Source organism: Typopeltis vanoorti, chromosome 1 (genome assembly GCF_054136105.1).
Source record: "Typopeltis vanoorti isolate ZY-2024b chromosome 1, IOZ_Tvanoo_1.0, whole genome shotgun sequence".
NCBI lineage: Eukaryota > Metazoa > Arthropoda > Arachnida > Uropygi > Thelyphonidae > Typopeltis > Typopeltis vanoorti.
This window is the reverse complement of record NC_143549.1, coordinates 189,203,206-189,231,071: the sequence shown is the minus strand read 5'-3', so window position 1 is coordinate 189,231,071 and position 27,866 is coordinate 189,203,206. Positions and strand designations below refer to the sequence as shown.

General features: G+C 37.0%; 1 protein-coding gene across 4 annotated transcripts in view; it reads left to right on the top strand.

Moving 5' to 3' along the window:
• The window catches only part of drosha (ribonuclease 3 drosha), a 454,213-nt gene that overhangs the window by 278,157 nt on the left and 148,190 nt on the right, over positions 1 to 27,866 (top strand). For all 4 annotated transcript variants that reach the window (XM_090395920.1, XM_090395901.1, XM_090395928.1 and 1 more), the window contains 2 exons: positions 1,209 to 1,324; positions 23,776 to 23,829. In XM_090395920.1, coding sequence (XP_090252046.1) covers positions 1,209 to 1,324; positions 23,776 to 23,829 — 170 coding nt within the window. The remainder of the gene's footprint in view (positions 1 to 1,208; positions 1,325 to 23,775; positions 23,830 to 27,866) is intronic.

Sequence of the window (27,866 nt, the reverse complement as noted above, 5' to 3'; positions counted from 1 at the left end):
GAAACATAATGCATAAGTATGCATAGGAGATTAACGTGAATGGTGATACTGAATGAACTAAAGTCTTTTATGTAAGTTGCTTGTTTAACCCGATTACAGTTGACTTTCATTTTAGTAGACTTGTGAGATCACAGAAATAGTTTGCTATAGTGAATTTCTTTTAGCATAATATTGTACCTGTGAGGGCTTTGGTCAGGACTTCTCAACAGTTTGTTATTGTAAGCCATTTTATTATAACAGTGTTGTTCTGGATGAGAGATTTATAGACAATATGTCATGAGTCTTTCACTCTGTTTTGGTCAATTTATGTTGCTTATTATTAATTTTAACAATCCAGACAGAAGTTAGATTTCAATATACAATGGTGGGGTATGATGATAATATATATATATTTCTTTACATTCTCCCCACTGTGTTGTTGTTTAAGGAAGAAACCCACATCTAGGAATAATAATAAATTAACTAAACTTTATTTAGTTATTATTTCACATTACTCGTCAAGACATATTCGTGAGCACAAAGTTATTAGCTATGTTTCTGCACCTAGACACCACCAAGAAGACAAACATCGACTGTGTTCAAAGAAAAGGCTGGATTATAGCATCCTAATTTTCTCCCTCTATAAGTATAATTGAGAGGGAGAAAATTAAGATATTCAGCTGATAGTCTCAAGGCTCTCTGATTTTTGGTAGGGTGAGGCAGCCGTGCTTATTTACATTTGAATTATGTTATAGAACTGTGGATGACTCCAAAACCAGTCTTTCAGGTTTGTATCTGCTTTTCTGTAATAGGGAGTTTCTCCCCTTTGGATCAAGTGTGTCAGTGGCATGTTCTGCAACCCAGACCAGTCATGGTGTAGATAATGGACATAATTTCTTTATTCATGAACATAGAAATTAGGTCTGTTCTGTTGAAGGAGCAAGATATGTTTGCTGCACCCTTAGAGGTCGCAGTTATTACTCTCCATGATGAATGAAGAGGAGTAACAACATGGAATCATGAAAGGAATAATAACCATGCCATGGAAACACTAATAATTATGATAAGATGCATTTTTTTAATTGCATACCAATTGTTTGTTGTATATTATTGTGTCCAAACATTTTTGCTTTACTTAGAAAACTGCTTAAACAATTATTTAAAAAGAATTTCCTCAGATAATTTTATGTTTTCATACTGAATTCACTAACATTTATTACTCTTCTTAGGAGCTTTGTTTTTAGACCAAGGAATTCAGGTTGCTGATCGAGTATTTTCAGAAACTTTATTCAATGATCTGACTTTGCTTGATGTTTGGATAAATTATCCACCCCATCCTTTGCAGGTATTTAAATTATTTGCTCTTTTCGGAATTTTTATTATTATTAGAAATATTAGCATAATTTACCTTCCACCAGAAGGAATCATAGATATCTTGGATGGATCATCATAAATATCATTAAATTCCAGTTCTTAGTATATATTGAAATAAACTTGTGTTTATCATTGCTACATATAAGTGCATATGTTATTTGTTTGTGCATAAATGTATTATAGATTATAAGCATTGGCATATTTGAAGGATTAGTTTTTGGAACTCTTCTGCACATATATGGTTAAATTCTTATGCCATATTTTTCTATATCCAAATATATATATATATATATACTAGGGGGCTCCGCCCCATGATGCCTACAGTGCCCCCCCCCCCTCTGAGTTCCGTGGTAGGCCAGTTCTCCTTGAATTCTGATGACTCGAAAAGGGGGTTTTGCCCCCCCCCCCCCCCGGTGCGTGCCCTGGAATTTTAGTTTAACTTCATATCATTTGCTATCTATCCCTATATGCAGTTATTGTGTTTCTCATGCTTTATGATCTTTAATTAATTTAGAATATGTTAACCTCTTAACTCGAGTTTCATTTAGTATCGAGTCATAATTGAGTGTATGAATTTTGTATTCTGTTTAGATATTCCAATAAACTTGTCATATTTACCTGAACCTGAGTCATGCCTGATTACAATTCCAAACTACCACTTATAAAAATAGAACCTATTTTGATGGGAAGGATTTAGAAAGTGTATATAATTCTAGATTTAGGTCATGACTGCAATAATCTGAATCTATACGGCATTGTTAAAGTAGATCATAATGCCTCAGAATCTAGTATTGTCTCCCCAAGTAAGGATCTTTTCTACTGTAGGATACTGGCTGGCGCAGCATAAAATAAATTTGCCAGTATTCGAAGAGGAAACAATCCTAGATATAAGAAGTAAAATAATAATAGAGCAGCTGGTAGGACTTTAATTGAATAAGGTTTTAATGAGAAAGGATATAATCAAGTAACAGACTAATTAAGTATAAATGAAGTATAAATAAGTATAAATCACAACCATAAATAAAAATATATAACACTTGTATCTTTGCTTTACTATAATGCAATCAATTTGATACCTTTCTGTATCTCCTGGTTTTTTCCTTGTGTATAGTCTTCTCTTAGATTTTTTAAACCAAGTATTTGTAATTATTAGCTTATTTTCTTTACAGAATTCCACTAACCTTTCCCCTCTCTCATTTCCAAAAGAGATACCAGGGTTAAAAATACAAAGACAATTAATGTGAAATCATTTTGCCTCTATATACAAGTAACCTAGTTATGAATACAACTTTGTGTACACTTGGATAAAGGATAAGGCAAGAATATAATTTCTTGGCAGGTTTAATTTAATTTGCAACCAAGTGAAAAACCTTCCTGTAACTATCTCTAACATGGAAAACATCTTAATAATAGGGTGATACACCGTTTCAGTACTTGTATATGGGAAATATATGACCTGTGCATTAATTCAACCGTGGTATCGTAACCACTCAAGCATGTGCTTGGCATGAAGAGGTGGTGGCTCCAAAACATGTAGAAAAAGCTGCGTACCAATGCCCAACCAAATCCAGCAAAGCTGTAGTTATAGTAGCCACTCTTGGTGAAATGTTAATTGAGTTCAGCAAAGCAAACCTCAGCCAGGACTCCACAAACAAGTTTGAGACATACACAAACAATCCCTACTGCACTAGCTAATGGCTAACAAGTAGAAGGCCAAACTCTCTATAGATTGCATTCTGCAATGCCAATGGTCTAGGGAAACAAAATTCAGGAACTACAAGAATTTATGAAGCAATATAGTGCTTAAGAAAGCCTTGTAACTGAAACACACCTATGATTAGCTGACAAACCAAAGCTCAGGAGCTATGTTCTATACAAAAGTCGAAGAGTCTTTCACCTCTTTCGTTTTGGGTGTCCAGTCCATGAGATCTCAGGACTGTCTTGTGGTCTTCCATCCATGGGTCACACCACACAGCAAATATAGCATTGGATCCCAACAATAGTAGTCTGGAAGATAGGATAGCAAAAAAAAAAAAAAAAAGACAGGAGAAGTAGAGCAAAGAATACATGAAGAAAAGCAAAGAAAAAGAGGAAGAATGAAAGGGGCCAGTGCCATCACTGGGAGGTCCCCCTCCATCACAAACAGGTGCTTCATATGGAGGGGGACTAGTAAATGCATATGAATGTTACTGGGTGAGCCAAGGAAACCTTCAGCCAGTGAAGATCGAAAGCAGAGAGTTCTAAATTTGGCATTCTCTACCAGGAAGTGTGAGCACATACAAAGACACAAGTACCACCTTTGTAGCAGAATGAATCACGACGAGTATAATTTGGGCATTGAAGGTGAATTGTCGTTGATATAGCTGCAATTTGGTTTTCTGTTAAAAGAAGGAGCAAATAACCTCAATGAGTGGAGGGAGTAATTAATATGGGGGAATTCAACAATTCGAACATAGATTGGAAGGAGAGCACACATGGGAGGAAGAAAATGGAGTTTATGCAGTTAGTAAGAAATAATTACCTGAGAGAGCATGTGATGGAATATACTAGGGTTTGAGAGTTCTAGATATAGTAATTGCATCTGTCTATAACCAATATGACCTTGCTACTACCAATCGGTGAGAGTGATCATGTGGTCTTGACCTGTGGAATTTTCTGTTAAGAGTATATGGAATCAGTAAAGGTTATATGGAATCACAAGGCTGGTAGGTATGGCAAGCTAATAAAATTGCTTGGATCAATACCATGGTATGTGAAACTGCAATGGCTGGATCTTGATAATGCATGGGAAGTGGTAAAGGAGTGTTTGAGGAAAGTGCATACCTAGAGTCAGGAGAGTAAATCAAGTGGGAGTTAAATGGATGAATATCATCATTAAGCTGGAACTACATAAAAATAAAAATTTGTGAAGGGAGTTCAAGGAGAAAGGTGACCAGCAGACACATGAATAGTGTAAAGCACAAGCTAGCAGAGTAACAAGTATGGTAAGAAAGGCAAAAGTAGAGTATGAAAGGAAATTAGCAGTTCAGGCCAAAGATAATCCCAAACTGTTATTTTTTTCTTTTAAGGTTACACGGTGATCAGCATTCATATTTATGAATTTAGGGACTCAAAACACAACTGTTGAAATGATTATTTTACTAATTATTAATAAAATAACACTTGATGTTTCGACCCCTGTATCGAGGTCATCATCAGAAGGATACATGTGTATTGGGAACCAAGCTACATGCTCTTGCACTCTTTTCCGATAAATTCAATCTATGCTGTTAATTAATCTTTTTCTTAGCCTGACTTCTAGCGATAATTAAATAAAATAAAATAAAAATTGAAAAAATAAATTTAAAAAAAATAATAAATAAAATAAATAATAAATAGATAAAAAATTAATAATTAATAAATAAAATAAATAAAAAACTACAATAAACTCTGCTAAAGTCCTCATGTACTAAGATTCTTCTGGATTTGTACAGTTCAGATTGTTATACTATGATTTTCTTCAGGAATTGTACAGTTCAAGTTTGCATTGAATGTTAACAGGAAAAAAAAAAAAAAAAAAAAAACACTTCACCAAGTCTTCTTGTAGTGGGATTTTTCTTCGGCTTGTTCTGGTTGATATAAAGGTTGCAAATGGGTCCTCCACATTCTTGGAATGGTTAGGCCATCATTTTTGTTCAGATTTGGGTTATGTTTGAGCATGTCGCATGCTTCTTTAAATTTCCTCTCTAACCAGGTTTTGGTGTGGTGTAGGGACTTGGTATTTTTCCAATCACATCTGTGGTATGTTTAGAGTGTGGTCAGAAAGACCAGTTTTTCCAAAATGGAGGTGTTTAATGTGTCCTCTGTGTTCGTCCTTCCTAATTGGGATGGTTTGCCCTGTTTTCCCTATGTATGGTAGGTTACATATGCATTGTATTTTGTATACCCCTGAGTGGGGTAGGTGTGGAAGAGGATCTTTAGAAGAACTGAGTAGGTGTCTTGATTTTGTCGGGGGTTTAAAGGTGGTTTTGAGGTTGTATTTGTGTAGTGTTCTGTCTATTTTTTCGGAAATGCCTCTAACATAAGGTATTGCAATAGTATTCTTGAAATATTTTTTGTTTTTACTAGTATCTCTGTGGAGGATCTTGTGAATAGTTTTTTTTACTGTATCCATTTTTTATTAATGTATGGTTGATTATCTTGTATTCCTGGTTTAGAGCTTGTTCATTTGAACAAATAGTTTGAGCTCTGTGTTTAAGAGTGCTTATGACACCTAGTTTTTGTGTTGGGTGGAGATAAGAATTTTTGTGTATGTACTGGCCTGTGTGTGTAGGTTTGCGATAGACTGAGAAGGAGAGACAGCCTGAGGGAAGATGTGTGACGAGTGTGTCTAGGAACGGAAGAGAGTTGTTTTTTTCTATTTCAATGGTGAATTGGATACATTTGTGTTGTTTGTTCAGGTGGCTAAAGAATGTATTTAGTGCTTCGTGGCCATGGTGCCAAACGAATCATATCAAAAAGAAAACAACTGAATTAATTAAATCCGTTAACACATGGCCGGAAGAAACAATAAAAAAACTAATACCTCATTATGCACGTGTGCCCAGAAGTTATAGCCTGCCAAAAATATACAAAGCAGACACACCACTACGTCTGATTGTTAAAGGAATCGACAGCCCAAATTACCACTTAGCAAAAAAAATTAGCACCCACACTCAAGGAATTGGTAGGTCAGTCCCCTTCCTACATAAAAAATACACAACATTTCATAAACAAAATTAAAAACATTACATTCAACAATAAAGATTTATGAGTCAGTTTTGATATAACTTCCCTTTTCACCAATGTCCCGATCAATGATACTATCTTGCTCCTACTAAACATATTTCCACACGACATCACGGCCCTCTTTGCCCATGTACTTCAAAAAGAGGGTACAGCCTGGGCTCACCACTTTCCACCCCAATTGCTAACTTTTATATGGAAGACTTTGACCAATGAACTCTAGAGTAAGCGTGCCTAAAGCCCAAAATTTGGCTCAGATACGTCGATGATATTTTCTCCATTTGGCCCCACGGCCGCTTAGCACTAAATACATTCCTTAGCCACTTGAACAAACAACACAAATGTATCCAGTTCACCATTGAAATAGAAAAAACAACTCCCTTCTGTTCCTAGACACACTTGTTCATGCATCTTCCCTCAGGCTGTCTCTCCTTCTCAGTCTACCACAAACCTATACACACAGGCCAGTACATACACAAAAATTCTTATCACCACCCAACACAAAAACTTGGTGTCATAAGCACCCTTAAACACAGAGCTCAAACTATTTGTTCAAATGAACAAGCTCTAAACCTGGAATACAAGATAATCAATCATATATTTATGAAAAATGGATACAGTAAAAAAACCATTCAAAGATCCTCCACAGAGATACAAAAAAGATTTCAAGAATGCTATTGCCATACCTTATGTTAGAAGCATTTCCAAAAAAATAGACAGAACACTACACAAATACAACCTCAAAACCCCTTACAAAATTAAGACACCTACTCAGTTCTTCCAAAGATCCTCTTCCACACCTAGCCCACCCAGGGGTATGCAAAATACAATGCATATGTAACCTACCATACATAGGGGAAACAGGGCAAACCATCCCAATTAGGAAGGAGGAACACAAACGACAGATTAAATACCTTCATTTTGGAAAAACCAGCCTTTCTGACCACGCACTCCAAACATACCACAGAATTGATTGGAAAAATACCAAGTTCCTACACTGCACCAAAATCTAGTTCGAGAGGAAATTTAAAGAAGCATGTGAAATGCTCAAACATAACCCAAATCTGAACAAAAATGATGGCCTAACCATTCCAAGAATGTGGGCGACCCATTTGCAACCTTTATAGCAACCAGAACAAGCCGAAGAAAAATCCCACTACAAGAAGACTTGAAATGTTTTTTTTTTTTTTTTTTTTTTTTTTTTTCCTGTTAACATTCAATGCAAACTTGAACTGTACAATTCCTGAAGAAAATCATAGTATAACAATCTGAACTGTACAAATCCAGAAGAATCTTAGTACATGATGACTTTAGCAAAGTTTATTGTAGTTCTTTATTTATTTTATTTATTAATTATTAATTTTTTTTATCTATTTATTATTTATTTTATTTTATTTTAATTTATTTTTTCAATTTTTATTTTATTTTATTTAATTATCGCTAGAGGTCAAGCTAAGAAAAAGATTGATTAACAGCGTAGATTTAATTTACCGGTATAGAGTGCAAGAGCATGTAACTTGGTTCCCTATACACATGTATCTTTCTGATGATGACCTCAATACAGGGGTTGAAACGTCAAGTGTTATTTTATTAATAATTAGTAAAATAATAATTTCAGCACGTTTGAGTCCCTAAATTCATAATTATGAAAACTGCTATTTTGATATGTTGCAAGTAAAAGAAAGAATGTTTATGGCAGAATGATTTTAATGAATGTTGATGGTAGGGAGGTAACTGAATCAGTCACGATAGTAGAATTACTAAGTGAACACTTTGGAAGAGTATATCATCCAGGTAGAGATAGTGCAGTAACGAGAGTAAAAGACTTTGTGGAAATTGGGTTAAATAAAATGGAGGTGCATAGCATATTACAGAACCTTGATGTGAATACAGTTATGGGATTAGATGATATACCATCTCGAGTTTTACTTGAAGGTGCTAGGGAATTGTCAGTGCTTTAACCTCATTGTTTATTCTAAGTCTTGGCTCTTGGTTAGTCTAAAAGGTGTGGAAAGAGGGGGGGGGAATACTTCCATTGCATAAAGGATGCTCAAACACTGATGTAGCAAATTACCGACCAATCAGCATATCAGGATTTGTTGTCAAGATACTGGAGAAATTGGTCAAGAGCAAAATACAGGAATGGAGACAGAAATGGAATATTATATGGATGGGTAACATAGTTTTGTGAAAGGTAGGTCATGCCTCAGTAACTTGCTCACATTTTACAATATATTGGCAGCTGAGTTGGATACAAGTAATGGGTTTACAGTGATACTGCTAGACTTTACAAAAGCCTTTGACAGGATACCACATGGAATTCTAATCAATAAACTGCAGCACATAGGTACGGATATAAAGTTGGTGAGGTAGTTAAGAGAGTGGTTGATGGAGAGATATCAGAGAGTAGTTTACTTGAGAGTAGACTCCAGAAGAAGGCCTGTGACTAGTGACATGCTACAGGTCTATGTTCTTGGGCCTCTTCTATTTAATTTGTACATTAATAATGTAGAAAAGGAGGATCTGAGAGGAACTGTTCAGTTGTTTGCCAATGATGCAAAATTCAGTAGAGCAATAGTCAATACAGATGATGATAAAATTTTGCAGAATGATTTGGATAGGCTGGCAGTCTGGGCAAAGGAGAATGGATGTCAGTTTAATGTGGTAAGTGCAAGGTTATGCATTTTGGAGTGAAAAGATTACTAGCTGTATACCACATTGGTGGAACTGTACTCCAGGAAATTGACTAAGCCAGAGATTTGGGAGTATAAGTGGATGTGGAGGTAAAGTTTAGAGGGCACTGCAAAAGTGGCTAAAGCAGCTCATTGGATCACTTGATTACTGAAGAACAGTTTGACGAGCAGAGACAAGCAGGTTATTATTTCTCTTTATCGAGCCATGATAAGACCCCAACTTGACTACTGCATGCAGATCTTGTCACCTGGTTTTTTTCTTGGTGATGAGGAAGAGGTGGAGAGGATCCAGAGGCAAGTGCCCAAGATGGTAGCAGGGCCTATGGAATGAACCTTACAAGAACAGGTTGAATATTTGTGGGTTACAGAAATTGGTAGACATGCAGAAAAGGGGTGATATGGTTCAGACATACAAATTATCCAAGGGTTTTTACAAGATTAATATATACAAAATTTTTCAGAACACTGGTAGTAAGAGAACTAGGGCCTTCCTTGGAAACTGAGCAAGAGTGTGAAAAATTATGTTAGAACTAGATTTTTTGCTTGGAGGGTGGTTAATGAGTGGAATAAGTTGCCAGAGTCTGTTGTGGCTACTATGACTGTGAATGAGTTCAAAGCAAAGTATGATAGATACTGTGCAAATATTGGATAGTGCGTGTCATGATGTTTAGTCTAAGAACTCCATGAAGTATCCCATAATAATAATAATTATAATATCACTCTTATATGCAAGGACAGAACTGGAAATGTTTCTGCTCATGGTGTAGTGGCTCTCTTTTGTGGGCAATCACACTCCTTTCCATCATGTCCAGCTTAATATTGCTGTTATTAAGGAAGTAATTGCAATTTGATGCCATCTTTGCCATCAATTGCAAAGAATTGATGGCAAAGGAACTAGAGGAAGAAAAAGAATATCATGGTTTGACAACATCAAGACGTGGACAGGAAAGAGCAGTGCACAACTGCTCAGATTAGCACAAGAGCGCAGTTTGTTCGCCAAGATGGTCGCTGACCTTCGATAGAAGATAGCACAATAAGAAGAAGAATTGCAATTTGCTTACCTGTAGGGTTTCTTATCACAGTATGCTAAATATATTTATCAGCAGGTTATGAATTAAATGAAATGGAACTTGATAATCTCATACTGCAACTGCCTTAGCTCATATTTCAAATGGGTGACTTTAAAGGACATAACACTCTGTGGGGTAGTGCCAACACAAATAGATAAGGTGATATCATTGAGCAAATGATTGACAACTATGACCTCTTCCATATTGATAGAGCAAATACCTTCTTCCATATGCCTATCTGCTCTTATTCTGCAATTGATCTTACAATCTGCTTCCCTGCTCACATCGGATGTCAAAGAAAACATATATGGAAGCGATCATTTTCCCATTATTAGCACTATGTCTTTACAGGAACCATGTCCTCCTCCATGGATCCCATGTGGAAAATGGACCAGACTGACTGGAGTACATTTTCCCAACTTGCGAAATTTAATACTGATGCAGACAGCCAAAGGCCTATCAGTGAAGTAGTGAAGTATGTAATAAATTGTATTGTCCATTCAGCAACTGTAACAATTCTAAAAATGTCATTCTGATTTCCACTGTATCCAAAGCTTGGTGGAACCCAGAGTGCCACATAAGCCAAAACAGATCAAGATTGAGTACGGATATATTTTGTAGATAGCCTGCCAGAACAAACTCAATAGCATTTAAAATGGGCTCATCCAAAACACATTATGTGAGACACAGAATGATCTATCCTGGAAAGAAAATCTATCCTGGATGCAATTAACATAATCAATTAATCAAACAACTAGTTCAAAAATTGTATGTGAATAAGATGAAAGGTAGATACAGAACACAGTAATTGTCTACCTTGGAACATAATGGATGTATTGTTGCTGATCTCAAAGCTACTGCAGACACTTTAGGTGAAAACTTTGCCAGAATCTCAGTAACAGTTTCATATCCTCCTGATTTTCTAATTTTGAAAAAGCAACAAGAGAAATAGTAACTAAGCTTTTGTACCAAGTGGATAGAGCTGTACAATCAGCCTTTTGTTAAGGAGGAACTCAAAAGTGCACTTCTCCTCTTTCAGTCTAGTGCATTTGGCTTTGATGACATCCATTATGAGATGATTAAACACCTCCTTTCATCTTCTGTGATCTCTTTTTGTTACTATACAACAGAATATTTACTGAAGAAGAGTTTCTGTTCTCTTGGCATAAGTCAATAGTCATTGCTATCCCAAAACCTGGTAAGGATCCAGCACAGGCCAACAATTAATGTCCATTTGTTCTGGCTAGCTGCCTTTGTAAGGTCTTGGGGAAAAAAAAATGGTAAACACAAGGCTTCTCTGATTCTTAGAAAGACAACAAACTTCTTTCTAATACTCAGTGTGTCTTTCATAGACATTGATCAACTTTGGACCATCTGATCTGTTTAGAAACGTATAAGAGATACTTTCCTGAAATGAGAACATGTCATTTCAGTTATTGTTGACATGGAAAAAGCTTATGACACAACCTGAAGATATGGCATATTAAAAGACCTGATCTTGTCTGAGGAACACCTTCCTGTGTTTATTAACAACTTCCAATACAGCTGAGTCTTCAAATTTCAAATGGGAAGCATATTATCTCCACATGTCATCAAGAAAAGAGAGTTTCTCAAAGCTCTGTCTTAAGTATGATTCTCTTTGCTATCAAAGTAAACTCAATTACTGAACAGCTTCCTCCCACAATAGACAATTGCTTTTATATTCATTGACTTCACAATTTACTGTCATTGCAATATGAGAGTCATTGAAAAGCAGCTTTAATAAGTAATCAATCATGTCTCTTCATGTGTTCAAGTTTTCTGCAAAAAAAACTGTCTGTGTATAGTTCTGACAAAAACACACTCTCCTCTTTTGGGACTCATCTTTGACAGAAAGCTAACATGCTTTATTCATTCATCATCTTTGGGAAAAGTGCAAAAAAAAGCATTGAATATTCTCTGCACCCTATCCTCTGCTGATAGATAGATATAACCTGATTATATCTATCATCAGGGTATCTGAATAGCTACTGGTGCTTTTCACACATTACCCCCTTCAAAGTCCTTATGTTAAATCAAATGAACCCCCCTTTCTATCCTATCTCCAATCCCTCTTGTCCATCCTAGGACGGGTTGAGTTCCCTCCTAATGAGGGGTTACTAGCAAATTAATGCAGCCGGTTCGCCACTCCTCTGCTGCATCTCCTAAGGGCTATATTCATGACGTGTGTGTTCACGGGGGCCGGTTTGCCTGCTTGTGGGATGAAAACCCCCAGATAAACTGGCGGGAAAAACCCTGCTGTCCATCCCCAAGACCGGCTAACTTGGCTATGGCTGAGGAAGATCCTTAAGTTCCTCACGTCGGCGACGGGAATTGAACCTAGGACACTCCTTCCCCAGGCATATGGTTGCAAAGCGCATAGCCACTAGGCTAACCACATGGACCCCCTTCTATCACTTAGACAAAAACATTAGTTTCTTAATTATGCTTTAAAAATAAAGTCCCTTCCAGATCATCTTACATGGACTAGTCTCTTTTGTCTATGTTGTTAGGTCCTGTATCACATGTCAGACTGTCATCCATCCATCCTTTTGGTGTGTGTATTAAAGAAGCTATGAAAGCTATTGGCATGAGTTTTGACAACATTACCTGCACAAAACAAAACAGCATTCCTCCATGCCAGACTCGTACCCCATCCTGCAACCTTTCAATTTTGTCAACTACTGAAGTCTCATACACACCCATCTGTCTACCTTCAACTGTTCAATGCACACAGGTCAGCCCACTCTGATTTCTTGTCCATCTATACTGATGGTTCAAAAGCAAAGATCTCAGTTGGCTGTGCCGCTGTGTTTCTGATTTTACTATCTCCAACCAGATCCCACTTGATTGTAGTAATTACACAGCAGAGTTGCATGCCACACTTGTGCACATCAAAGAAAACTCATACCAAAAGTGTATAATTTATAGAGACTCTTTTATATATATGATATTTTATATAATCCATATCCATTGCTTGGTTAGGTGTTACAACTTAATTTTATGCAAATTAAGGCTCCTATATTTTGATGTTCAGTTGTGTTGGATTCCCAGCTACATCGGAATTGACATTACAGTTGCAGCTACTAGATCAGCATATACTTTTTTTGATATACTGTTCAACAGTCCCTTATACGGACTACGCCTAGTTTATAAAATCGGAGTTAATTGCCCAATGGCAATACTCCTGGCAGGAGGACTGACGAACAAATTGCATTCAACATAGGAACAGTAGAGAGGAAGTTGTTCTTGTAAACTAGGCTCTGCATAGGTTACAGTCATCTCACACATTCGTATTTACCGAAAGCTGATGACCCACCTATATATGATAAATGCAATGTTAATCGTTTTGCGATTAGTCATATTCTGGTGTAAACTTGAGAAATGACATTTTTACTTATCTAGCTGAGCCCTAAATACTCAGACAGATGTTATCAGACTCAGACAAATTGAATGACATTTTCAAATTTGTTTATATGTAGGTACCTAAACCTTGTACATAGATTTTATTTATTCTTTATCTTATAACTATTTATTAATACCTGGTGTAGATAACTATTTATTAATACGTTTAATATACAGATACTTAACACTTTGTACATCCATTTTATCTTATTCACTAATTTATCTACATATAAGTATTTATTAATACCAAGAGAACCACTCCACTAAACAACAATTTCTTAGAGTCATTGGAAACATCAGCCTAGGGTTCAACTGGAAACAGCACACAGGGACAATCTTCCTGGACATTGCCAAAGTATCCAACAAAATATGACACAATGGGCTTCTTTTCAAACTCCTGCAGGCCAAATTCCCACAAAAGCTGGTCAAACTGACCAAATCATTCCTCAGCAATTTCTAACTCTGAGTGAAGCTACAGGGAATTAAATCATCTGAATGCAACATCACAGCAACCATCCCTAAGTCTCCTTGCTATCACCTCTTTTTTTCAGTTGCCAATTTAGGTTGCAAGAAGCAGAATATTATTGCAGTATCATCTGCATATAGGACCATTGTGATGGCAACTATGTGTGCAGTGTCAGCTGAAAACCTACAAAATGAGTCCCATTACTAGAACAGTGGTTCAGAAAATGGAAAATTGATGTTAATGCAGGCAAAAGTACTGCAGTGCTATTCCCAAGAAGACAAGTGTCCCTGGTGGGTGAATTGTCATGTTTGCCCCCCCCCCCCCCATTTCCATGGCATCTAGATAAAGTGTTTTGTTTCACAATTCATATCAACATGTTTGATCAAATGGAAATAGAACAATGGGGTAGCTATAGCTATTACTGAATCAATGTTGCTGACTAAGTACGCAACTTAAACTGCTGCTATACAAGATGCTGATCAGGCCAATCTTGCTGAATGACTCACCTGTGTGTAATCACATAGCCAATTCAAACATTAGCAAACTACAGATAATCCAAAACAAATGTTTACGAATAGCATTTAATGCACCATGGTTCATCAGAAATATATAGCTTGAGCGAGAAGCTAACATTATTACTATTATTATTATCATGAGCAACTCCAAGAAGTTGCTCATGATAATAATACTCATCAAAGGAGGCCCTAAACATCATGTCAAGAACTATCCAACATTTGCGCAGTATCTATCATACCTTGCTTTGAACTCATTCACAGTCATGGCACTCACAACAGACTCTGGCACTCGTTCATCACTTTCCAAGCAAAAAACCTAGTTCTAATACTACCCTTCCTAACTACATTCTTACTCAGTTTCCATGGATGGCCCACTAGTTCTCCCACCACCACCACGACACTTGTTTTGAAAAATTTCCTCTGAATTAATCTTGTAAAAACTACCCTCAGTAATTTGTATCTCATCATATCACCCATTTTCCACCTGTCAACCAGTTTCTGTAACCCACAATTCTTCAACATGTTCTCATAAGGTTCATTCCATAGACCTGCTGCCATCTTGGTCACTCATCTCTGGATCCTCTACACCTCCTCCTCCTCATCACCAAGAAAAACCAAGGTAACGAGATCTGCATGCAGTAGTCAAGTTGGGGTCTTATCAAGCTTTATGAAGAGAAATAATAACCTGCTTGTCTCTGCTCGTCAAAGCGTTCTTCAGTAACCGAGTGATCTGAAGAGCTGCTTTAGCCACTTTTGCTATGTGGCCTCCTAAACTTTAACTCCCTATCCACTAACACTCCAGAGTTTGGCTTCGTCAATTTCCTGGAGTACAGTTCCACCAATGTGGTATACAGCTAGTAATCTTTTCACCCCAAAATGCATAACCTTATGCTTTGCCACATTAAACTAACATTTATTTTCCTTTGCCTAGACTGCTACCTCTATCCAAATCGTTCTGCAAAATTTTAACATCATCTGTACTGACTATCGAATTTTGCATCCAGCAAACAACTGGACAGTCCCTCTCAGATCCTTTCCTATATTGTTAATGAACAAATTAAACAGTAGTGGTCCAAGAACAGAAACCTGTAGCATGCCACTTGTCACAGGCCTTCTGGAGTCCACTCCCAAATAAACTACTCTCTGATATCTCCCCATCAACTGCCCTCTTAACTACTTCACCAACTTTATATCCATCTCCATGTGCTGCAATTACTGATTAGAATTCCATGTGGGATCCTGTCAAAAGCCTTTGCAAAGTCCAGTAGTATCACTGTAAACCATTGGTGTTGGTGGTTTTTCCCTTTCATTCGTTTCCGACCTAGGTGACTTTTTAGTAATTGCTTACAAAGTAAACCCATTACCTTTATCCAACTCAGCTGGCACTATATTATAAAACATGAGCAATTTGCCAAAGCATGACATACCCTTCACAAAACCATGCTGTCCCCCCCCCCCAATACTATCCCATTTTCATCTATCTATTCCTGTATTTTGCTTTTGACTAACTTCTCTGATACTTTGATAACAACTCCTGATATACCGATCGGTTGGCGATTTGCTACATCAGTCTTGGAGCATCCTTTATGCAATGAAACTATTTTGCCCTCTTTCCACCCCTCGGGACTAACTCAGAGCCAAGGGCACTGACAATTCCCTAGCCACTTGACGTAAAACTCAAGCTAGTGTACCATCCAATCCCACAGTTGTATTCACATTAAGAGAGAGCCAAAGGCTTACACAGGTACCTCTGCTCCTGTGTAAGCCTTTGGCTCTCTCATTCCTGCAATATCACCCACCTGGGTTATATTCTCTTGCAAAGTGTTCACTTAATAATTCTACTATTTCAACTGATTCATTATCTCCTACCATCAGCATTCCTTAAAATCATTCTACTATATACATTCTTTCTTTTACTTGCAGCATATCGAAATAACTATTTTGGGATTGTCTTTAGCCCTGCATTGCTAACTTCCTTTCATAATCTGCTTTTGCCTTTCTTACCACACTAGTTACCCTTCTGGCCTGTGCCTTGTGCTGTTCATGTGCCTACTGGTCACCTTTCTCCTTAAATTCCCTGCACAACTGTTTATGTTTTTGCAGCTTCAGCTTGATGATGATATTCATCCATTTAACTCCCACTTGATTTACTCTGCTGACTCTAGGTATGCAGTCTGCCATTACCTCCCTCAAACACTTCTGTACCACTTCCCATGCACTGTCAACATCCAGCCCTTGCAATTTTGCATGCCATGACACTGATTAAAGTAATCTCCTAAATTTGTCATACTTACCAGCTCTGTAATTCTACATATACCATATCTTAACTGAAATTTCACCCTTTCAAGACCAAAATGATCACGCTCGCCAATTGGTGGCAACATAGTCATATTCTTTATAGACAAATTCTCGGATGCAATTACTAGATCTAGCTCTTTTTCTATACCCCAGTATATTCCATTATATGCTGTCTCAGGTAATTATCCCTTAGTAGCTGCATAAGATCCATTTCCTTCCTCTCATGTATCCTTTTCTCTTTTCAATCTGTTCCCATAGTCGAAATCTCCCATAATAATTACCTGTCCTGTACTCATTGAGTCTGTCTGTAGATGCATACTATGTGCATCAGTGGCAGATTACCCAATAGGTGCACCTAGGCCTTCGTATTGGTAAAGTCAAAAAATTTTGACTTTACCAATAAGCAATGCTAGTGGCAAATGTCCATTTTTGGTCTTCAAATGAATAAAAAATTATTTAAGAATAGTTTAGGGCAGACTGTTAAATTATGATAACATTATCAATTAACTTGCAGATTTAGAAGCACGAAAGGTACATTGTAAGTTGTAATACTAACTGAACAAATTAAATAAATAATTAAATTAAATAAAAAAATAAATAAAGAAAAAACTTATTATTATTTAAGGATTTCATTGTCTTTTTAATATAAAAAAACACTTTTACATAAAGAGCCTTATAACAAAATTGCACCTAGGGCCTCAAAGGAACATCATCCATCTTTTTCATCATCATCTTTTTCATTCCTTGTCTATAGCAGCATCCATCTGGCCTGCAATTGAACTTCTACTTTCTTTGGTTGCAGTTCGTCGGCTATCATTAGTAATATTTCTCCCCCATTCTTTTTTTACTATATGAAAAGACTACAGTGAGCAGTCAACCTTGCAAAACACAAACATCCCCAAACCATACTGAACAGATAAGTTTTTTTTTTTAAACCCACTACCAGAAGCACAGAATGGGCAAGACAAAGGCTGAATAATATGACAAATTTCATTACAGTCTACCACCTAGCAGTAGATAAAAAAAACAAACAACCCTAAAAAACCCATACCAAACAAGTACTTTTTTTGTAAAAACAAAACAAAAAACTATCAGGTAATCAGTAGCGTACAGAGGCAAGCCAAGTGCTGAATAATATTGTTTAACCCAGAAATTTCATTGCAAATATAACAAAGGGATAAAGGACCACAATTCCAATCAATCCATCATACCATAACTGTTAACAGTTAAGCTTTATATATCTTCTGGGTCTGGATGTACTAGCCTATCCTGCTAAAACCATGTTTGTTCTTCAGAGTAGAGTTTCTGGTTCATCTCAAAAAAAAAAATCATCAAAATATCAAATCATATCAAAAAAAAAGGGAAAAAAAGCAAAAAAAAAAAAGCCATTGAGTGGTAGTTATAGTCCATTATATCATTGGCAAGAAACACAAAATATGAAAATTGATATCTATAGTTTTCAAAAGTTTGACTTTCACCATCCAATAAAATAAATCATTAGAATAATTAGCAAGTCTAAAAGACTTGTAAAAGCTTAGTTGATAATTTTTTTTTTTTTTTATTTTTATTTTTTTTTTGTCATTCACAATATCCTGTATTCTGTCATTCTTGTTGTCTTTGTGCTCTGTATTTTTAGTGTTTCTTGAATGATCAATATGTTTACTTTGAGAACTGATAAATCATTTAGTATAGAATTTAAAGGATCATCAAAATAAGCATCTCAACATAGTTCATTATTTAGCTGTGATGTTTAGCAATCATTTACTGTTATGATCACAAAAGTGAAAGGGAGAGGTCATATTTGCTATATTTCATTCAGTTAACAGTTAAGTAACTCATCTTTGTTCATTGAATCACCACAAATTTCTAATTGCAGATTTTATGCTCCTTTATTATTATTATTATTATTATTACTACCCCAAGACCTCATGGGGTCAAAGATTCATCTGGCATGTCCTTTTATCACACACACATTTCATCATAACATGTCTTAAACACACTCAAACTCCTTGCAGTCACCACGCTCTCAGGCAAGGCATTCCAATCATTCACAACTCTGCACGAAAAAAACCGGCCTCTCACACCCTCTTTATACAGTTTCCAGGGATGACCTCTGGTTCTCCCCTGATCTCCCACTATTCTCTGTAGAACTTCTCCACCATTGATCTTATAACAACCCCTTACCAACTTGTAGGTCTCTATCATATCTCCCCTCTTCCTCCTCTCCACCAGACTCTGCAAATTACATCTTCTCAATCTTTCCTCATACTCAACATTCCAGAAGTCAGAAACTACCTTAGTCAGTCGCCTTTGGACCCTTTCCAACATCTCATCATCCTTCTGAAAACCCGGTGACTAAATCTGGGCACAATAGTCCATGTGTGGCCTAATCAAAGCCTTATACAACGGAACAAGAATCTCCATACTTCTACATGTCAGTGTCCTCCATATCATTCCCAAAAGCCTTTGTGTTGTCTTCACAATTTTGGCGATGTGTCCCCTAAATTTTAGATCCTTATCCACTATCACCCCCAGATCTCTTATTTCCTCTACCTCCAACAATATATTCTCACCAAGCATAAATTCGGCATCCCATCTTTGTTTTCCAAATTTTAAAACCTTACATTTTGCAACATTCAACTCACATAGCCATTTCCGTGCCCAATCACTCAATTTATTCGCGTCTTCTTGCAAAGCCACAACATCTTCACCACTCTTTATGGTTCGTCCCAACTTTGCATCGTCTGCAAACAACTGAATATCTTCATCCAAATATTCGCAAATATCATTAATATACAAGTTAAATAGTAATGGCCCTAAAACAGACCCCTGAGGCACTATTCTAGTGACTTTCCTTTTCCTGGATATTGCACCCCCATACACAACTTGTTGATACCTATCAGATAGCCAGTCTCCAATCCAATGCACTAATCTAATATCCAACCCCATCTGCTCTAGTTTGACTGTCAACTTATCATGAGGTACTCCATCAAAAACTTTTGCTAAATCCAAGTATATTACTGTGTATCCTTCTCCTCTGTCCAAGGAAGCAGTCACTTTATTGTAATAAGTAAGTAGATTACTAAAACATGAAACATGACCTCCCTTTAGCAAATCCATGCTATCCATCAAAGATAATACCATTGTTGTCAACCCAACTCTGGATCCTAGTTCTCACAAGCTTCTCCACCAACTTAACCACAACACCTGACACAGAGATAGGCCTATAGTTTGATGCTTGAGTTCGATCACCTCCTTGATGAAGTCGCACAATTGTGCCCTCCTTCCACTCTTTAGGAACTTGACCAAGTGCAACACTCATATTAAAAAAATATGTCAAGGCAGGTATCAACTCTATGGCACATTCCTTCAGAATATGCAGTGATATCTTATCAAGTTCAACAGCCTTATTTACATCTAGTTTACTCAACTCCCCAAACATCTCTTGCTCACTTATAGTCAGTCTCTCCTCCCCATCATCAACTGCTCACAATCTCTCCATGAAGTCACATTCACAAGATTGAAAGATCTTTATGAACTGCTCATTAAGTATCTCCACCACACATTCTGCAACAGCTGTCTTTATACCATTTTCTCCAATCAATGTCATCCTTCCATAATCATTCTTTCTTTTGCTGGCTACATATCGAATGAACTCCCTAGGATTCTTTTTGGCTTCATTAGCTAACTGCTGTTCATACCTCTCTTTAGCTACCCTCACAAACCAAATCACCCTCCTTGCCTGGTCTTTGTAGACCTCATGGAATTGGTTATTTCCACTTCTCTTATGCTGCCTCCACAATGCCCTTTTTCTCTATATCGCATGCTTAATCTCTTTATTCATCCATCTCACACCTACCTTATTTAGCCTTCTCATCCTTGGAATACATTTAGATATTGCATCTACTAGATAGTTTTTGAAAATCTCCCAAGCTGCATTGATCTCTTTTCCAGCTTACTCCTCATTCCATGCTACACCCTCAAGCTGTCTCCTGAGCTCTTCATAATCCACCCCCCATTGTAGTTCCACATATACCCTTTTCTCACAGGGGTTTTTGCACTGCTGGCAACCACTCAGGTAATCATCCCATGGTCACTCTCACCAATTAGTGGATGATTTGACACCACATTTATAATTACATCCTCTGATGAGATGACCAAATCCAAGACCCTTAATCCCCATGTGCCCTCTGTTACATGCTGTCTGAGTAGTTATCCCTCAAAAGCTCATGAAACTCATTTTCTTTACTTCCAGTTGCTATCTCATCATTCCAGTCTATATTGCCATAATTAAAATCACCCATAATGATCACCCTTTTCTTATTTGCTTGACTAATTTGACTATACATTTCACTATCACCACCATCCACATTACCTGGTCTATAACAACATCCCACCAAGTATTTGATTCTATTCACCTCTATCTCACACCATACTGGCCCTATTTCCCTCTTGCATCTCTACTTTGTATGGACATAACTCTTTCTCTATCATCAATAGCACTCCCTTTCCCTTTTTACCCCTTCTATCCTCATGACACATATCATACCCTTCCATCTCTATTCCTGTCAGGATGTCATCCTCATCTAACCATGTCTCACTTATTCTGACAATCTGTGGGTGAACAGACGCAATTAGTGCAACCATTTCATCTGCCTTGTTTCTTATACTTCTAGCATTGGTATACAAACACAACAGCTCATTTCTGGATCTACAGCTAGTTCCACTGATACCACTCACTCGATGTGATCTCTCCATGCTAGATTGGGGCCATTTCCCTTTCTGCTTCTTCAGTTTAGAACCCTTTTCAATTTCAACTGTTTCCTCTTGATCCCTGGTCATCCCATTCCTTTCCTGCCTGCACACGCTCTCACCTCCTCTTGGAGCATCCACCTTTCTCATGCTGTGTACCGCTGTCCACCCTGAGCCTTCCCGTTTCCCTGCTTCTCTTGCACACCCATTCTCTCATTTTCTATACTCATACCACTCGCTTCCCCATTCATATCCACTTCTTCAATCTCTCCTGTCTTACTCTCCTGCTCTTTCACATCACTCCCCTCTCGATCTGATTCATTCTCTCTATTCACTTCTCTACCTTCCAGCAGTAGTCTCTCCAAGCGACTCACACCATAACCACTCAAATGCAGTCCATCGTTCCCATACAGCTCACTTCATCCCTCAAACTCATTCCACACATTAACAAACTGTACTCCCATCTCCTCACACATTTCAGCCAGCATATCATTCATAATCCTTGCTTTCTGCCTCATTTCACCACAGTCATACCTAGGCAACACAATGACTATCCTTCCTGTCACACTATTCTCTTTTATCCTTCCAAGCAGCCTCCTGATATACATTCTGACATGCTCTTTGTTCTCTCTCAAATCATTTGTACCAATTAATACTATTAACTCTTTTGCTCGCTCCCGCCTCATATCCAATGCCTCAATCACTCTACTCATTTTGCCACCTGGAAAACACACCTTTAATAATGGAGTCGCCAATACAACGCCACTTGCTCATCTTTCGTTAACTCTTTCATGCTATCATGATTTATTTTAATAGTTTTGACCTGAATTCTCTTAATTTCATTCCGCATCCATTTAATTTCTTGCCTCATCCAATCCATTCAACTTCCGAATCTCGCGACACATTCTCTCTATCATTAAATCTTTCTAACTTTCCAACTCTCGACCCCCTTTTCTCACTTTCACTCTCATTTATCTTTCTTTGTTTCCGTACTTTCGGTCTAACATGCATCCAACTTTTGCTATCATTCTTCTCACTTTCACTCGCATTCATCTTTCTTTGTTTGAGTACTTTCAGTCCAACATGCATCCAACTTTTGCCATCATTCATTCTTTTTTCGCTATCATTCATTCTTTCGATTTTTTTCATTTTCAATTTCTGCATCACACCTTTTCTAGTTTCATTTGTTCTCTCAATTTCATTTCCTTCCGCCACTCTCGCCTCACTTTCATCCCTTTTAACATCTGTTACGGTTTTCAAATCGGTCTTTTTCTTTTTTACTGATTTTTTAACATTTTTTCGCCTCTCTTTCTCACCATGCTTCTCTTTCAAACGTGCACTCATGTTCCCCACGACATTCTCGTTACTAACACTTTCTGTCATCAATTTCATATTTGCATTCATCAGTTCCTCATTCAGGTCACACTTCGCGCAATCACACACACACACCCTTCTTCCATCCATGCTAAACATCCACAAATCGTTTATGTAATCAAAGGAATACATATAACAGACCTCACCCTTAATGAAACGACTGAAATCTAAATTAAAATCATGGAATGACAATGCCACCGCCATTTTTTTCCCCTGCAGGTTACTAGGTCTAATAATAATGATTTCATAATTAAGTTTAGGCAAGAAAAATCCCCCACACTATTAATACCAGTAGCGCACAACGTTTACAGCCACTCTTACTCGAACAATTATGCATATATATACTTAATTATTCCTAGAATAACTTATCTCAATCAGGAGCTCTTCTTAAACATGTCCACAGCACTTAGCTCACTAACGCCGTTTTTCTGGAAATGTTGCAATTATATACTACTTGTAGTAAAATCAGACCTCTTTAAACACCTTCCAAGTTTGTTTGTTTGTTTTTTTGCAGAAAATTATTTCTATGCTATTAACATTAACTACACTTGAATGCTTTTGAAAATGTTACTTATAGATTATTACTTCTAATGTTATGAGTCTAGGCAGTTTTAAATATTTCTAGACACTGTATCATTTATTAAGATATTTCATCATACTTAAGCAAAAAATTCCCTGAGCTTGGTTCTGTTTTGTTTTGTTTTGTTTTGTTTTGTTTTGTCTGGCAGACATGTTTATATCGTCACATAAGAGATTTCTGCTTTTGATTTTATTATTAAAATAGCTGATATTTTAACTTACTTTTTTTTTTAGAGAGTGTAAGTTTACTCGTAATAATGAACATTAGTGTACCAAATCTTCCTCTAACAGCAGAGAATATATCACTGTCAGAGACTATTAGATGCTCTCCCCATTAATGTGTGGTCTCGTAGAATGATGTTTTACAGTACTTGACATTACCGTATCTATTTTAATGCAGCTTAATGTTAATCTTTGTTATATACACACTGGACTATTATGTTTTCCTTTTGTCTTTAAATGCTGTTATAAGCTTACTTTAATTGCAGGAGCAGGAACCAGATGGAGATAGAAAATGGGCAGATACAGTTCCATTATTAAAAGTAAGATTTATTGTTATTATCTGCTTTAAAATAACCTGTAAATAAATAACATAGAAACTTCTTAAACACATGGAAAGGCTTATGTGTTGCCATACATGTTAATTTATTTTTAACAGTATTGATGAGAACACAGACGAACATTTACTATTTATTAACAGAAGCCATGAAACATACTTCAGACCTCAACAAGTATGGCTGTATATAATTTACCAAAAATTTGGGAGACAGTCATCTTAAGTCCTAATTAATACCTGCTTTCTCTCTCTCTCTCTCTCTGTTTTTTTTTTTTTTTTCCCTTTCTCCCAACATAGATGGCACCTAATTAGGGACTTTAGTCTTTGTGTTACCCATTGCAATTGTTTAAACTAGTCCCATTGTTATACCAGATTGTTGTTGTTTTGCATATTGTGACAAACTGTTTTTGTGCCCTGGAGATAATGAAATCATCTTTAAATACCTTGATTAGTTAAATATCAGCAAATAAGTTAATAAATAGTAATTATTTTCTTATAAGTCTGTGTTCTCATCAATACCATTAAAAATAAATTAATTTAGAAACTTCCTTTCTTTTAGAAATGAATAATATAGAAACTTATTTTAAATTTTAAGAATAAATGCATTTTATTCATTCATATGATAAAAGTAACAAGTTTGTTTCAGTGGGTCAGCAAATAAATCAGCAACCAGAAAGTGCACCAGAACTCATGGTGGCTGTGAACAACCTCAAAGTCAGTTCTCTCCAGTGCGAACAATGCTGACAACTTTGCAAACAACTGAAAGAAAAATGACAAAGTGATGACAAAACATAGTACATTGTTTACAAAAGAGGAATTCTAGTGTGAAAATTGAGTGGTGCTAACAGCCAACTTGAAAACCAAAGTACAGATTATTGCATAGGAAATGTGTATATGATCCACTCGGTCAACAACAAATCCCACAGAGACTCTCAGATCCACTATACAAATATTCATGGTCTCTTCTCCAAACTCAACAGTGTCCACTTCCACCTCCAGTCTACAAAACCCCACCTGCTTTTCCTGACAGAAATCCAAATTTCAGACTCTCTAAGCACTACTCATCCACACTTCCCCAAATACACACTCTTCAACTCCTTTCGGCTCAAGGCGGTTTTTGTGCATATGTTCACTGTGACATACCATGCCAGAGAGCATTCAACTTAGAATCTTCTGATCACGATCTACTTTAACTGAAAATCTCTCTGGCCCACTCTGTCAAATTCATATGCTATCTATATCACTCTCATAATGCCACCAAACACTAGGAACTCTTTAATTTCATATCTTCAAAAGTTGATGTTCTTCAGTCCCACTTTCCCTACAGCTAAGTTGTAATTCAGATCGCAACTTTGTGCTTATCTCTTCCCTCACTCAGCAACATCTACATAGCCATTCTCTTATAATGAGTCATCACTCATTATAAGAACGCAAGTGAGACTTCTGAGATTTCTATGCCTCGTTCCAATGGTCAGATTGTTGCTTTCGGTCTTCCAACCCAAGCACATGCATCGCATGCATCACTAAAGTAATCCTCTCTTGAATGGAAGCACATATTTCCCATCCCCTAAGTAAGCCCTGGTTCTTTAAAAGATGTGCCAAGGCTGTACAAATGAAGAACCAAGCATACCACAACTGCCTATTGTCAAGAACTCTGCCTTCTCTCACCACTTACACCAAAGCCCAAATCAGCTGCAATCATCATCATATTATTATTAATAAGAGATGCCTCCAGGGAGTCAAGAACTCATCGAGGAAGGCCATACTATTCACATCAGCTGTCATACCTTTCTTGAATTCATTCATGCTACTTGCACACACAACATCCAACAGCAATCCATTCCAATCATGCACTACTCTATGAGAGAAAAATCCCCTTCTTCACACCATTCATTCTCAACTTTCATGGATGCCCTCGCATCCTTTCCCCACCTTCCATAAAGTGAAAAATTCCATCTACTGAAATTCTTTATAACCCTTTCAGAAGTTTGTAAGTCTCAATCATATCTCCTCCTCTTTCTCCTGTTTGCTAGTGTCTGCAGCCTACAAATTCTCAATCTGTCTTCATAATCTGTATTCCAAGGCACACCAACAGAAAGACAAACACAGATTGAGTTGGAGAAGAGAGGAATGAGACTTAGTGACAACCTCTATAGGTGTGGTAGGTTGGATTTTACTTCTTCAACCGATGCTCTCAAGATAGTCTTCCAGATTATTGGTAAGGTGAGGCAGCTACATTGACTGAGATACAGAAAATGTAGAACCTCTGAAGATTTCAGAAACAATTATCAGATTTAAATAATAACTAAATACAGATTTATTATTTACATGAGACTATTTAGCACAGAAGTTTCACCCTAGTGTCTAGAGTATCTTCAGTATGACTTTCAGATTAAATACGTACAAGAAAAAGAAGAGGAATTGACAATGAAAACATGCACTACTCTTACATGATATAAAATTGCATTATCTAAAACACATTAAGGCCCTAACTGTACAACTTTAAAAAAGAGACAAAGTATTAATGAATAATAATAAAAAAAACTATTCACTGTAGAATGTGTGGAAAAATACTATGTCCCATAATAGGGACAGTTTCAGACAATTTCTGTTCAAATTTGGATGGTTAAGCAAGGTTTCATAACTCTCTTTGCCAGCCAAGTTGGCTGAGTGGTTAGCATATTTGCTCTCCAGCGAAAAGGCTGCGAGTTCGAATCCTGCTGTGGACATGGATGTTTGTGATTGTGTGTGGAAATACTAGTGGTGGTGGGTAGTAGATGCCGTTGGTGTAGATGATGCTGTTCGCTGTAATTGATAGACTGAGTAGTGGAGACGGAGAGTTGTAGAGTAGGTGCCCTCCCTTGATGAGGCTTTGGACTCCCTGGAGTCCAAAGCCTAATAAAATTAAGCTTTAGACATAATGTAAAATTCGATGCAGCATCATAATTTTTCCAAAATTTTATTGCATCGACTTTTACGGAAGTCACATCAAAAATTCACAAGAAGTAAATTTGTAAATTTTATATGTAAATAATACTAACAGCTCATATAAATTAGCCCAGAAAAATTAGCATGATACTGTGTAAATAGAAGATATATGAATATGTAGTTCAAAGGAAAATGCCCTAGAAATCAGAAATATGTTAGAATTTATGTATGTAAGTAAATACCAAAGCCCATCTATAGAGACCCAGAATAATCAAACATGCTAGAATAGAGTAAATAAATATCTCAAAATAGAATTTTAAGATATTAAATAGAATCTTAAAAAAGACCCAGAATAATCAAACATGCTAGAATAGAGTAAATAAATATCTTAAAATAGAAGTTCGAGGGCAATTAGAATTCGGAAATGTATTTGATGTTATCACTTAGTATTGGGTGCAAAAGAAACCTATTGTAATCAGAGCAGTCCGTTACGCCTTCAAGGTCAATAGCAAAAGTGAATGGTATACATCAGAAGCTGTTACGCTATGCTGTAAAAGGGATTAAATGTACACTTCAGGGAGATCTAGAAGTCTGCACTTTCTAGAAGGATAAGAGTTTGCACGTGAAAGGTACGGGGTCTCGGACCTTAATTCAAAGTTTGCATGGGAATATCTGGGATCTAAAACCTTCGTGCAGGGTCCCGCGAGAAGCCAAATAAAAGGATCATAGAATCGACTATCGAGATTTCGATAGTCCGTTCTATGATCTTTTCTCCTGGCATCAAATCTACCGAAATCGGTAGATTTGATGCCAGGAGAAAAGGAGGGTATCGATCCATGGACTACGTCAGATTCCGGATGAAGTCGTGTAGGGTAACTGGGGGCGAAACCTTACAGAGCGAATAGCGGCCCAGGACCAGGATGACAAAGCCTCGATCGTCAGACCTTACGTTCAAGTGCCTGCAATGCCGGAGGATTGCGCTCCAGCCCCACGAGAAATTCCAGAGGAGAACACGGTGTCCATGAAACGTCTAAAGTGATAGATCAAGCCCTAGTATAGAGAGGGATCCAGAACAAGTCTGTAAAGGAAATACGA